Source organism: Procambarus clarkii, chromosome 18 (genome assembly GCF_040958095.1).
Source record: "Procambarus clarkii isolate CNS0578487 chromosome 18, FALCON_Pclarkii_2.0, whole genome shotgun sequence".
NCBI classification, from domain to species: Eukaryota; Metazoa; Arthropoda; class Malacostraca; order Decapoda; family Cambaridae; genus Procambarus; species Procambarus clarkii.
Window position 1 is genome coordinate 25,548,227 of NC_091167.1, and position 14,221 is coordinate 25,562,447.

The 14,221-nt window shown below is 40.7% G+C and overlaps 1 protein-coding gene across 4 annotated transcripts in view; it reads left to right on the forward strand.

Moving 5' to 3' along the window:
• Positions 1-4,326: 4,326 nt before the first annotated feature.
• The window catches only part of LOC123754300 (putative leucine-rich repeat-containing protein DDB_G0290503), a 97,535-nt gene continuing 87,640 nt past the window's right edge, over positions 4,327-14,221 (forward strand). For 2 of the 4 annotated variants that reach the window (XM_045736553.2, XM_045736554.2), the window contains exon 1: positions 4,327-4,576. In XM_045736553.2, the coding sequence (XP_045592509.2) occupies positions 4,431-4,576 (146 nt within the window). In that variant the 5' untranslated portion in view covers positions 4,327-4,430. Of the gene's footprint in view, positions 4,577-11,608; positions 12,145-14,221 lie in introns of those variants that run through there. The other 2 variants (XM_045736555.2, XM_069326380.1) reach the window with 1 other exon arrangement.

The window sequence follows — 14,221 nt, forward strand, 5'->3', positions numbered from 1 at the left end:
TTGGATCAGTGTTTTTATATATTTGTTTTTATTATATATATATATATATACACGTTTCATTAAATATGACTGCATATTGTGTATTGATTATTTTCTTGTTTAGGGCTTCTATCCCTCTGACTACGCACTAGTCAGAAGGATAGAAGCCCTAAACAAGAAAATAATACAGAATATGCAGTCATATTCAATGAAACGTGTATATATCTACAAGAGTTCTGATATTCTTGTACAGTCACTAGCGGCCATAGCATTTTGGCTCTTAATCCTAATTTTCCCCGGAATACGACCCGTCAAATCGTTTATCAACCAGGTACCCATTCACTGCTGGGTGAACAGAGGCTATAGTTAAGGACTGACGCCCGGTCAATCCTCCCCGGCAAGAATACGAACCCAGGCCAAAGGGCTCGCGAAGCGCCGAGCGAATTTTACCACTGCGCCACGGGAACTACAATTGAAATTGAATTGTGATTTTTAATAATCAAATATATAATAAAAATAATAATTATTATTATTATTGTTATACAGTGAGGCTTGTCGAACCCAAAAAAGAAAACAATAAATCATTGTAGCGGGGGACAGGCAGCCAGTGTATATATATAAACAAGTTATCGAGGTCCCCCGAGGGTCGAATTAATCACCCTCCAAAGGATACAATTCAACAACAAGCTGACTTTGTTGGGTTGAATGGGTACTATTTACTGCAAGGTGAACAGCGCATTAGGTGATAATAAATGCACCCGACCGTTCCTGTTCCGGCCGGGATTGATTGTTGCCGCCGAAGGCGGCTAGTTTATTGTGCACCCCATACTCATCCTGTGAGCGGTAGCGCAAAAGCATTACAGAGAGCACAAAAGGTCTTTATCAGACCTCATTTTAAATTATTACATAAACAATTTCTTCAATCTTTCACACCTTATAGATACAATGTCAGCTAGTTACAGAGAAAGTGCTATTACAAGAGCTACATATTTACAGTAAGTCATCATACATTAATGGTAGGTCTTGTCGTTAATACATAATAGTTTGGCCAATGGGGATATTACAGAGTCATAGGGGAGCTTCTGTTTATTATTAGTCCTCACAATACACTACTTGTTTCTGAATCTCATATGTCGTTCATCTACTGGAAGCAAAATGTGGGTACAGTGCAAGGATTTCAGGTAATTTATCCATGGTAATAAGATAGGTTGCCATATCATACAGAGTGAGCTTAGATTTATCTCTAAAAGGCTCAATTTTACAACAGTCCAAGATATAGTGTTCGAGTGTGTGTCCCTGCCTATGTCCACACACTTTACACTTTACTTCATCTAGATCCCTATACAAGCCGAACTGCCAGAGATACTTGTAGCCAAGTGTTATACGAGCTGTGACAACATCTGTTAGTCTACTGACTTTGTTACTTGCCCCATACACATGTTTTACTTCACACATTTCATTGTGATGAACAATGGACCTGCTAGTTCCAGTTTGCACTGTTCTACTTTCTTCAAATCCATCTAGGCGTTCTCGTCTAATGACACTGTTAAGGGACCTATTTGATAACTCAAGATTCCATTCAATACTGTCTTTATTTACTGCAGCCTTAGCAAGGGCGTCAACTTTGTCATGTTCCTGCATGCCAATGTGAGAAGGAATCCACAACATTTTTATATTTACCCTCTTGCTAAGTATTCTTATATATCTACGTCTAGCTTCCAAGACAAGCACGTTCTTACTTGATTGCAAACTGTTTATTGCTCGTAGTGAGGATAGGGAGTCAGAAATAATTAAGCTGTCTACTTCAGTGTTGTCAATAATCTCGAGTGCTTCGAACCCAGATTTCCTGACTTTGAGTCAAGAACAAACCCGACTGTAATATCAGGACCCTTGAATAATATTTTTTAAGATTTTATTGATTGCTTGTTTGTATAATGATATAATATATCTTCGAAGCACACATCCTAGTTTAGGGTAATTGGACCATATTTTCTATAGAAGAATAAGTTTTTTTCCTATTGGCTCGTGAGATGGAAGAGTTATGGGTAAATAGCTCTTCATAGAAAACATGTTTGCTATAGAGTTATAGAAAATGAGTCTTGTGTGAGGATGAACTAATTTACATTACAAATACTTAATGAACTGGGAAATTCCCATATGATTGAGAACTAATTCCCCCCCCCTCCATGGTTTCAGGGGTCCCAATTCCTCCCCCCCCTGAAACCATTGGGGGTGGGAATTGGGACCACAGACTCAAATACTTGGAATATTGATCTTTCAATATTCCGAAATAGCGCATTGAAAAAATAATTCCGAAATATTTCGCATTCCGAAATAGCGCTGATACCCGAAACGCATTGCGTAATAGTGGCTTTAGGCATTGTATGTACTAACTCTATCTATATATTGATCCATTAATGTAACATCACTTGTATGTATGTACCTTACCTGAATAAACATATTTTTTCTACAAATTGTAATTCTTCACATTGTACATAATCTACTGGACATCACACTTTATTGTATGCCACAGATTAAATTTATGATAAAGATAAATTAAAAATAAACATTTTTAATATAAAAACATTTTTAATCATATTAAACTTGTCAATATTATATGTATATAAATGATTTAGAATACAGTTTATGAGTTAGATAATTTTAGAAAAGGAAGATTGACATACAACGTATAACGGCTTCAAGTTCAACAAACCACAATGTAGGACAGAAAACAGAGATGTTTTTTCACCCGTAAGATTAAAAACCCGTAGAACCACCCGCTTATCGAAGTCGTAAATGCCAAGACATTACTGTAGTTCAAAATCCAGCTAAAGAAAATCAAGAACATAAATAGTGGGGAGGGAGGGGGGGGGGGATCTTTGACAAGCCGCCGGAATTCTGTTCTTATCAGGACAACTAGTGAGATGGTGGCCCTCAGGTACAGGTAAAATCTGACAAATGCTGTCATGATGAAAAGGGTGCAAGGGGTAAAAAAAAAATAGGATTAGTACTCAAGATGGGGTATGGGGTGCATAATAAATTAACTAAGCCTACCTAGTTAAGGACAAGATTGTGTACCGGATCACTTTTGTAGTTAGTGGTTAAATTCTGCAAATAGTACATTTGGCTTCATTCTCGACTCATAAATGATGATCACGGGTTCGATATCCTGCCTGGGCAGGAATTATTTAACACGCTTCTCTTCACCTAGCAGCAACCTACCTAGCAACCTAGGTACTCGAGAATTAGGCAAATATTGTGGGGTTTGCAAGCAGGTACCCATTTTATTGTTGGGTTAAACAGAGGTTACAGTTAAGGATTGGCGCCCAGTCTGTCCTCCCCGGCTGGATACGAACCCAAACCAAAGCGCTCGCGAAGCGTCTGGCGAGTGTTTTACCACTGCGCCACGGGAACTGCAATAATAATAATAACATGATGGGGTAAGGCCGACCATTTAAATATTTTGTTATGTAAGTATTAAATGCAAAAAATGAATGGCTGTGTCCTTCCTAATTGTGTCACCTAAATATTGAATATAATTTGTTAAATTATTTTAACAAGTCATATTTGTTAGCTTCTTGTTTAATATTGTTTTTCCACATAAATAAATCTATCAATAATTAACTGAATTACCTTAAGTTATGCCCGAAGTCCTTAGCGTACTACTGCCTTTATTAAATATATACCTTTAGGTAAGATACAAGCGACAACTTCTGTATATTTTTTAAATAAAAATAATTATTACCATAGGCGGTACAATTAATGGTGTGTAGCTCTCAGCTGGGTTAAATACCATAGAATTTAATCAGTAACTCAGTGGCCGGGTGAAGACCCTCGCTCTTGGCCAGGTGGACTTTAACAAGTCTAAGAGGCTTGCTTACCCTGAGAATAGTAATACCAGCCCTCGTATATATATAGAGGGAGCCGAACAACTTAATTCAGCCCAACCTAATGTTGAACAACCTAATTCGGCCGAGAGCCGAACAATCTAATGTTCGTATATAACATAAGGATGTTATATACGATAACATATATACGTTATATATATATATGTTATATATATAACATAAATAATTCTTAAAAAAAAAAATTCAAAACAAAGTTTTATTTTGTTAATTATTTACTGTTGTTAATCCTTGGAAATAAAACATTTTCTATGAAAAGCTATCAAAATTCATCGTTATTGAGCACTGTAGCATATTAATATGTAAGTAATCCTACAAAAAAATTATTCAAATATTATTTAAGAGGGGACATATTAACGTGCAATACAAAATAAAGATGTTATTGAATAAAACATCATGAAGGCCTTAAAGAGAGCACCCCGGCGGCTCCACCAATCAGCGAGCAGCAATTTCAAAGCGGTCTGTTTACAAAGTTGTGATCGGCCTGAGGAGCAGCGCCTCGCATCTTGTGTTACCCCTGATACACCCTTCCCTGTCCCTCTGGCCATGACGGCGAGACGCCAGGCCCTCGACCAGGACATGAGCTTCGACTACACGGAGGTGCTGCGGCGGCTGTCTGTGAGTCAGGAGCTGAGGACAACCCACTCTGCCATCGCTGAGGTCATCCTGGGCCCCGACCCGCAACACAACAGGTGAGGTTTAATGTTGTGTTACCTCTTGTGTCAAGTCGTCGTACACCCGGCACTGTGTTTATATATATATAATAAAAGCGAGGTGTTTTGTAATATCACAGTCAATCTAATTGTTGAACATTATGTAGAATTGTACCAACCATGTGTGTAGCTTGTGGTGGTTGAGGGGTTCTTGGGTCTCCTGGTTAGTGGAGGTGATGCACCAGCTCGGGCACCTGGAGTGTGTTCTTGTATCATGCATTCCTCTCTTCATTTTCTCATAAATATTAGTAATGGAAAAAAATGTTTTTCTTATAATTAAGGTGTATACCAGTACACACACAAATCACAATACAGTAATGTGATACAGTATATCAATTGAATAAAATCCACACTGGCCTTCTTGAGGTTATCTTCAGATGATTTCGGGGCTTAGTGTCTGTTGTCCATTCAGCTGTCAGGCTCCCTGACAGAGAATCGAACCCTTAATGAGGGTTCGAACCTAAGCACTGGATGTTCCCAGACTGAGAATGTATCAGTACTGAGTATTGGGAGGACAAACCCTTCATGCAAACTGCACCTACTATCAAGAAAAAGTGTTATAAAGACTGAATGGGGCTACTTTTCTATGTAGCAAGGAAATATATTTTTGGTTTATGTACGAGGGTCGTGCATATATATAACCTTGATAAACTTTTATACAAACACTATACTAAAGGGGTAATAATACTGTATATTAAATGTAGTTCAAAATAGTAGTTTGCACTCATAATAAACCATTTGTTAGTAAGATTCATACTTTCACAATGGATGTTGACACAGAAGGCTGGTTTTTGCCTCGTAATGCAAAAGAGCCAAATACACATGATCTGTAATACAATCTGGCTACTATTAGTTGCATAATTTTGTTAGTTTTTTGTTTACATGATGTATATTTTGACAGTTCAGGCTCCAATACCTGAAACTTATTAAAGTGAAGATTATATGGTATTCTTTTTAACAAATATTTGTGTTAAATTAGACTTTACCAGTAATTTATAGTATTTTCATTACATCTACTGTATTATGCACCCCATGTCAATGTAGTCTCTAGCTACATACATCTATGTTGTAGTTTTAATTGTACTGTATCAATATTTTGAAATTAGTTCCAAATGAAAGCGTGGCAGTTTAAAGCTGACAAAATTAAGATTCTAAGCCCAGGTAATAATAGTAAAAGTTATCAGATTTAATCTGAAGCTTATATAAGCTGTTGTCACTGAGAGTATAAAGTAAAAACGTGTACTTATTGTTTCATTTTTTTTTGCATTTCTAGTAAGTCTCTTAATTAACTATACAGTACCACTAAAAATGCTGGTAAAAAAAAGTTTGCATCTCTATTATACAATACTGTATAATAAAAAAATTGTCAAGAAACTCTATTCAATTGAAGTTACCTTTAAAAACATTCTTAATGTAATTATTTAACCAAATGCAATGTTAGATGTTTGTTTCAGTACTGTAGCTGGTTGATATACTGGGTATTATAATATCAATATTATGTACTGGATATGAAAATATGCTGGATATCATTATACCTTCATTAACTGGCAACTTTGTGTAAATTGTTATGGCTAATGCTACCTATATCTTAAATTTGCATATGTTAAATTATCTTCTTATTCAAGTTATAAATAGGCTTTAGCAGGATATTTTTTTTATATATTAAACTCGAGAAAACAAATGAAGTGCAGAAGCACACACTGTATACCATCTTGATGGGGTTCTGGGAGTTGTTCTCCCCAAACCTACTGTTCTACTGTATATAGTTCACCTGTGACTGCAGCATTTAACCCCAAGATGACTGACTGGTTAACGTACAGTATAATTTGTCTTGTAGCAATCAGCTTAGTATTATGTGACAGCTAGTATGTGTTACTATAATAACTTAAACTTTTTTATTATCATTCTTATAAATTGTTAATTTTTCCCTTAAGTTGTACCAGGTAAAGTTATAACCAAAATAATTATTACTGTACAGCACCTATAGTTTCAGAACAAGTTATAATGTGGATTGTATGTATAGTTCATCTAAATTTATATTAAACGTGTGTGGATAAATCAGCAAAATTGTATGAAAGCTAAGTAGAATCCGTTGGATTTAAGCACAAAGGTCATCAATGTTACTTCTCATATAAATAGATTAGTGCTGTACTTCCCAATTGCAGTACATTACTTTTATTCCATTAATATTTTTGTTTTACATAAACAAATAGCAGCTGTTCTGTTTAAAAAAAACCTTGCCCTATATTGAAAAGGTCAGATGACTTCTTTTCAGACCTACAGTACTTGCTGCTTCCTTAGTAAGCTAAGTGGTCTGGTTTTTCCTAGCGGAACTGTTCCATGCTTGGCTATTGCTTTAATCTTCATTTATACTTCATAATTGTGTTTAACACCACCCACATTTCATGTTACCTAGCATTTGTTTTGCTCCATCTTTGCTCCAGGGGTTGCCATTCCTGGTTATTGCCTTGTGTCCCTTGCTTTACCAGTTATCACCTCTGATATTGGTGTATAACTTGCTTACAATGCTTCCCTTATGCCTGGCATGTCTGCACATTATAATAACTGTCCAGGCAACCAGTTCTCCTTTGCATTAAGCAGGTCAGTTTATTTTTTATCCGTTGGTTGCAATGCGATTTACATAATTTACTTTGTTTTTGGATGGCACTGGTCAATCCTGGTGCCTCATTCATTCTGCAAGTTGGGTGCAGAAGGCCTTTCACTCAGGTGTGTGGTGTTTGTCAAGTTTGCATTTCTGTATTTGCCGATCCACATCAAGCTCAAACCTCCTTGCAAGACTGTACTTGACTAAACAGGTTTTACCATCTGATTGCTATTGGTGTGGAGGTTGTGAATTCTTTACTTTTCCATGAAAAGGATTACGAGTAGTATTTGATTTTGACCACATGTACTAAATTCAAGCTGCCCTCAGATCCTCCTGTGTTAGCTAGCCTTTAGGACTGGCTTCTGTTTGTTTGGCTTCCAAACGTTTCCCTGTAGGGTCAAAATCTGAAACAACCTTGGCTCAAGGACCCATCGGCACTGGCAAGGGGTGTGCTGGTGAGGGCAGCCTATCTATTCCTGAGACATGATGGGGGGACAGGAAGACTGGGTCTTATCAAAGGTCGCCCCTCCCATTATTCCTGGGGATTTTTTTTCTTATTGTGGGTTACTATCTTGGTATTTTTTACTTTGGTGGGTAGGGAATTCGATGGGTTTATTCACCCTATAGATAAAAAAAGCATCTGTGTTCTGTCCTTCATTGTAGCTTGTTGAGCACAAAGCTATTGTCCCTTCCGGGAGTTATATAAGACCTTTTAAAGAAGTGCTCTAGACTAATATTTTCCGTTTTGTTTAGTACAGTACAGTATTTTGAAGGTATCGGTGAGATCAGTTCTGCCTGTTCTGGCTTATAGATGTGTTATTTCTCAAGCTCTTGTTGTAATCATTTCTTTCATAACTTTTCAGTCTTCCAGTGATGTGTTTTAATTATTTTTATCTTTCCTTATAACTCATTCCTCTTGGGAGGAGAGATGATTGGTCACTGCAGTCAGTGCCTGAGGAAGGGAAGGTGATTGGTCACCGATCCTTAACACATTAAACCCTCGTGGTCTCCTGTTGGTCACTTCTGTTGTACATACTAAGTATATGACCTTCATGATTTTCAGTGGGTAATTTAGTCTTTGCTTTCAGCTCAATATGTACACAAGTGAGCAAAGTTTTGCTTATACAGTACGTACTATTAAGTCTGGTCCCGTGATGTATTAATACATACTGGTACTAATTGTAGCCGATATCGGTATTGTTTTCTATCGTAGGACTAAAGTTGTTACTTTAGTCTGATATGCAATACTGTACATTAGTGGAGGTTTGTTTTCAGGCAATCGGAGAGATGCATTTTTTCTTGTAACTAATTTACATTGAAAATTAAAGGTATAGTACAAAAAATATACAGTATTGTGAAAAACTAATTCACTTTGTATCATTTATATGTACTTGATAATGCTGCTTCTGTAATTTTTTTTGTCTTAATGGAAGGCATCGTGGTTGGGCACATTACTTCCCCCCGTCCCATCCCAAATCCTTATCCTGCCTCCAACTATGTGCTATATAGTCATAATGGCTTGGCTCTTTCTCCTCACAGTTCCCTTCCTCTTCCTTCTTTCCTTTGTTACTTATTTCTCTCACTCCTTTCCTTTCTTCGCTACTTCTTTCCTTCCTTTGCTCCTTTCCTTCCTTCGCTCATTCTTTCCTTCGCTCCTTTGTTCCTTCTTTCCTTTGTTCCTTTTTTCCTTTGCTCCTTCTTTCCTTCCTGTGCCTCTTTCTTTCCTTCGCTCCTTTCCTTCCTTTGCTTTTTTACTTTGCTACTGCTTTCCATTACTCCTCCTTTCCTTCCTTCCTTCCTTCTTTGGTGTAAAACTTTCAAAATAACTAATCATTTCTCTCTAGTGACCTTCACCTCGTTCTACATAATCATCATTTTATGAGGAAAGAATGAAGGATTCACGAGTGGTTGGGGAGTATCAGGGTCCTCGTGGTCCTCGGACCTCTCTACCCCCAGACCTCGGGCTTGACGGCCTGGTAAATCCGGCTCTTTTACGTCATTGCATGTATTCTTGCTGGAGTCACAACCCGCTTGGTCAGGGTACCTTGAGTACTGCTACGGGGAGCCGGTCGGCCGAGTGGACAGCACGCTGTACTTGTGATCCTGTGGTCCCGGGTTCGATCCCAGGCGCCGGCGAGAAACAATGGACAGAGTTTCTTTCACCCTATGTTACCTAGCAGTAAAATAGGTAACTGGGTGTTAATCGGCTGTCAGGGGCTGCTTCCTGGGGGTAGAGGCATGGTCGAGGACCGGGCCGCGGGGACACTAGAGCACCGAAATCATCTCAAGATAGCCATTTCGTTCGTCGATCATTTGTAGACGATATCGGTATTATTACCTTCCAAAGGAGAGATTCTCCGAGTCTTGGAGTATTGATGTGTTCTTCCTCACAAAAGGAAGATCACTTTCACGGTTTTTTTTTCTCGCAAAACCGCGATGATTTGAGCTGATGGGTTCTTAGAATCTTCAGTTTTCCCAGATAATAAAACCGTGTGCGGCCTGCCAGCAATGGCGCCGGCACCCAGTTGCCATTCGGAGGTGTTCATCAAGTTTATTTATTTATTTATTTATTTATTTATTTATTTATTTATTTATGCATATACAAGAATGTACATAAGGAATGTGAGGATACAAATATGGTAATTACAGTCTTGTAAAGCCACTAGCACGCGCAGCGTTTCGGGCAGAAAGTTCTTTCAAACGTCAGTTATGTTCCCGTGTAGTGTGTTTAGCGAGGTTTGTTGACACGTCTTGGACCATAATGTTTATAAAAATTGTGTTTTAGAGTAACTAAGTATTTAGATTTGTTTATTTGTTTATTTTAGAGTAAGTTTAAAGTATTGGAGCCGTGTACTTCAATGCGGCAATTGTATACTTTCTTCCGTACCTCCTGGTCTCCTGTGGACTTGTTTCCGTGTATAGATTTGGAACCAAAGTGCTATATAGTGAAGTGAAGTGCTATATAGTCGTAATGGCTTGGCGTTTTCTGATAATTCCCTTTTCTTTACCCTGAGCTCTGAACAATGCAGGTTGAGAGATTTTGAACGGTCCCAATAATTTAGATGTTTTAATAGAGTGGATTCAAGAGTTTTTTTTCTTCTCTACCACAGACGTGGCCACACATTTACAATGCTAACCAGAGCATATATACATTTTCTTCTGTCCTCCATGGACAGGATTAGAGAAGTGTTAAACATATAGTTCAAGGGTTTATTGAACACTCAACCACAGAAGGTGATTCGGTGCTTTTAAAATGCTAAACTAACCTACATACGTAAATACATAGATACACAAATTTACGTATGCCCTACATAAAGTGTTCGATGTGTCTTTTACATAGTGTCATTAATGTGCATTTACAAAGGTGAAATGTAATTCTGATCAGCTTCCATATATACTTTATACACACACACACACACACACACACACACACACACACACACACACACACACACGTACATATACATACATATATACACACATACATTCACATACATTTGTCTCTTTTACTCTGACAGGGTGAGATAGCTGATAGAAAAACTAGTGTGCAATTAAGCACTTAACCACTGAAGGTGATGAAGGTGCTTTTACAAGCTCGGGTTATAATAGTTACATCACATACATACACTGTATAATTGATACATTACATGATCAATCTAGGGGTACAAGTTCAATATATCATCCAGTGTTCCAGTACTCGTATAGTAGTTATAAAGTTCAGCTCGTTAAACAAGGGGAGATGCTTATTAATGTGTTGTGTAATGCGTGCATGTGACATTGGAACTACATTAGGAACACCAGTGTTGTGGGTTGTATAGTCCAAAGTGATGTACCTGCAGGTCTCAACGTGTTGGGAACACTTGCCGGGTTGTTGTAAGTGTGGCAGTGGTTGTGAGCGTGGTAGAGGGTGTAAAGTGTAACTTGTGTGTGGTGGAGGCATTGTGTACTTGTGGTAGCAGTGTGGGGGCGCGTACTGGGCGGCCTGCGGCGTCATACGCATCTCTCGCTAATTTTATCTCGGACACATGGCACCTCCCGCCTCTGTGGCTTATGGGTCACGCTCCCCTCGGGGCCCGGGATAACTCTCCCAGGGCGACCCCTCTGTGCTGTGCCTGGCCCTGCCAAGGGCGTAACCAGCAGCGGCTTCCTTTACCCACGCTCGCTCTGGCCTTCACAAATGTTAATGGTAACCCTCCCCATGTTATCCTTATCTATTTTGTAACGTGTGTTTTAAGTGCATTATTTTGTTTAATACAGTATTCATTTAAGGCTTTAACGTTTTTGGTGGGGGTTTGTTAGTGTGTGTTAGGTGAGGGCTGGTGTGGTAGGGGCGGGTGGGCCCGTGAGCGAGCGTGTGGACAGTGCCATTGATTGTCAGAGATGGGATGCTGAGGGGAGAGCAGTGTTGAGTAAAGTGTCGTAGGCTGTGGTAGTGACACATCGCCTCCCCCTGTCTTGTGTGACACGCCGTGTGTGTTGTGTGTGTGTGTCTCCCCCTCCCCCCCGCCCCATGTGTCCAGCGGCACACAATGGGTCTTCACCGCGTGTATAGACGCTAATAGCATTGGCCCTCTCGGCCTTACATATCATTGCTGTCTCCACTTGATAGCTGGCCTCCATGACTTACACGACCTGACCGCTAATTTGTTATTGTTTTCATCTGCTGCTGAGAGCGTCGTCGCCGCCGCCATGTTGGTCAGCTTGACTTGAGCTTAACGTGACCACCAGAGGTCATGCTAGGCTCACTGTTGTTGTTGTTGCACGTGTTCACCAGCACTTGATCACCATCTCTGTTCACTTGCACTCTTGCTTCACGCCCTGGGGTGCCCACGCACCCGCACGCCCACACCATGTTTGGCTTCGGTGGGCGATCACCAGGGCGGCTGGCTACTACGCCCCCGGGACCAGCACCGCCTACGCCTATAGGTCACCCCTTCTTCAGGTGAGCTTTGACCACTACAGGTCACTTTCAACGTAGACCTACACTCGTAAGTAACTTTTAGGAAAGTCCCCCCCCCTGCGGCCTTCATCGTCCCTGCGGCCTTCATCGTTCAAGTGATCCAACGAACTCTGGGTCACGTCTTCAGGTGAGTCTGGAGGTCCACGGCTATGTGGATCATTTCCACGAGTGGGTCCTGCGTCAAGCCAGGCCGTAGACACTGGGTCACATAATGTACTGTTATAGTTGTGCTTGCTGAGGGTTGAGCTTGTGTCCTTGGTCCCGCCTTAGTGTTCACACCACGCATCATATTCATTTCAAGGGCTGCACGAGGCACCTGTGCTCGTGTACGCACCCGCACACTGGTGGTGTTAGTCCTAATACCACCAGTTAGTTTGCTAGTAATGTACAACGGGTAATGTTAGTCCTACAGTCTGTACTCAAGTGTCGTAGGTAAGGTGTTCAGTCTAGCACACAGTTGCTTGACTGGAATAATTACTATATTAGTAATGTACAGTGTGTGTGTTTACAATTTGTGCCTGCGGGATCGAGCTGTTAGCTCTTGGACCCCGCCTTGTGACTCATCGTCTGCCTTTCTAACCGTCGGTTTTTATAATGTACTGACCTACTTTTCCTCTATCACATCTACTACACATTTCTCTCCTACACATCCCCCAGAATGTGTAAGCCCGTAACAGCTGTCCTATCTAACTCCCAGGTATCTGTTTACCGCTAGGTGAACAAAAGCATCAGGTGAAAGAAACTGCCCATTAGTTTCTGCTTCGACTGGGAATCGAGCCCGGGCCTTTAGCATTACGACCCCAAAAGCTCTCTGTCCACTCAGCTGTGTGTGTGTGTGTGTGTGTGTGTGTGTGTGTGTACTCACCTAATTGTGCTTGCGGAGGTTGAGCTCTGGCTCTTTGGTCCCGCCTCTCAACCGTCAATCAACATGTGTACAGGTTCCTGAGCCTATTGGGCTCTATCATATCTACACTTGAAACTGTGTGTGTGTGTATATAGGATATGATGTTCTTTATAGCCTACAGATGTCATTATTAAGGTTCATCTGTTATTCTTGCAAAAAATACTCCATTCTTAACTTGAATGTCAGTTCATGCACATGCTTGTACTTAGTGGAATAGCGTTTTTGGATCGTATTATGTTTTTTTTTTAATTATTCAAGCGCCAATATGATTTAATTTCTTTACCTAACCATCTGTTCTCCAGTGTGTCGATCTGTCTTTAAGCGGGCGGCATGGAGGGGGGGGGGGGAGGAGGGTGTTGAGAGTGGGTGGGTGAGTTGGGGGGGGAGGTGTCGGGAGTGGGTGGTGGCGGGGGGTGTGGGGTGGATGTGGGTGTCTGGACGGGTGGATCAGCTTTAAAGTGTCTAGTCCGTTTTGTCGCTGGCACGTTTGCTCTTGCTCTGGGTTTTGTGACTGTTTACCTGTATGTATTTGCATTTTAGCCTTGGTGTGTCCTTGTTTGTTGTGACTGTCTGTGTATTTCACTTGTGTGTTTCTCGTTAACCAGGTCGTTGTATTTGTGCTTGTATCAGTGCATAGAATATTTGTAAGTTTTTTTTTTTTTTTTTTTACCTGCAAGGACTACATGACATCAGTATTTATCGCACGTCATCGGTTCTTAAATTTCAGATGTGTGGATGGATGGATGCATCTATATCTATCTATCTATCTATCTCTATCTATCTATCCACCAACCCACAGGTTGGTGGGTTGATGGATGGCTTCCATTCACCCCTGTGACGATCTCTGTCAGGAACCCGTAGGTGCGGGACCGGGACGTCCACCTCCTGGGGCTCGTGCGGCCCCCCAGGCTCTGCTTCAGGAGGCTGGGGTCGTTCTTGCCCTTGATGGGGTGGTTCTTCTCCGGCCCCGACCACGGCGGTCTCCGGGTCTGGAGTCCCTATGCCTTCTTTCACCAACTTCGAGGTCAACTCCGGAGCTTAAACCCGGGGGCGGTACTGTTTGGCTGTACCAGGGGACGGTACTGTTTGGCTGTACCAGGGGACGGTACTGTTTGGCTGTACCAGGGGACGGTACTGTTTGGCTGTACCAGGGGA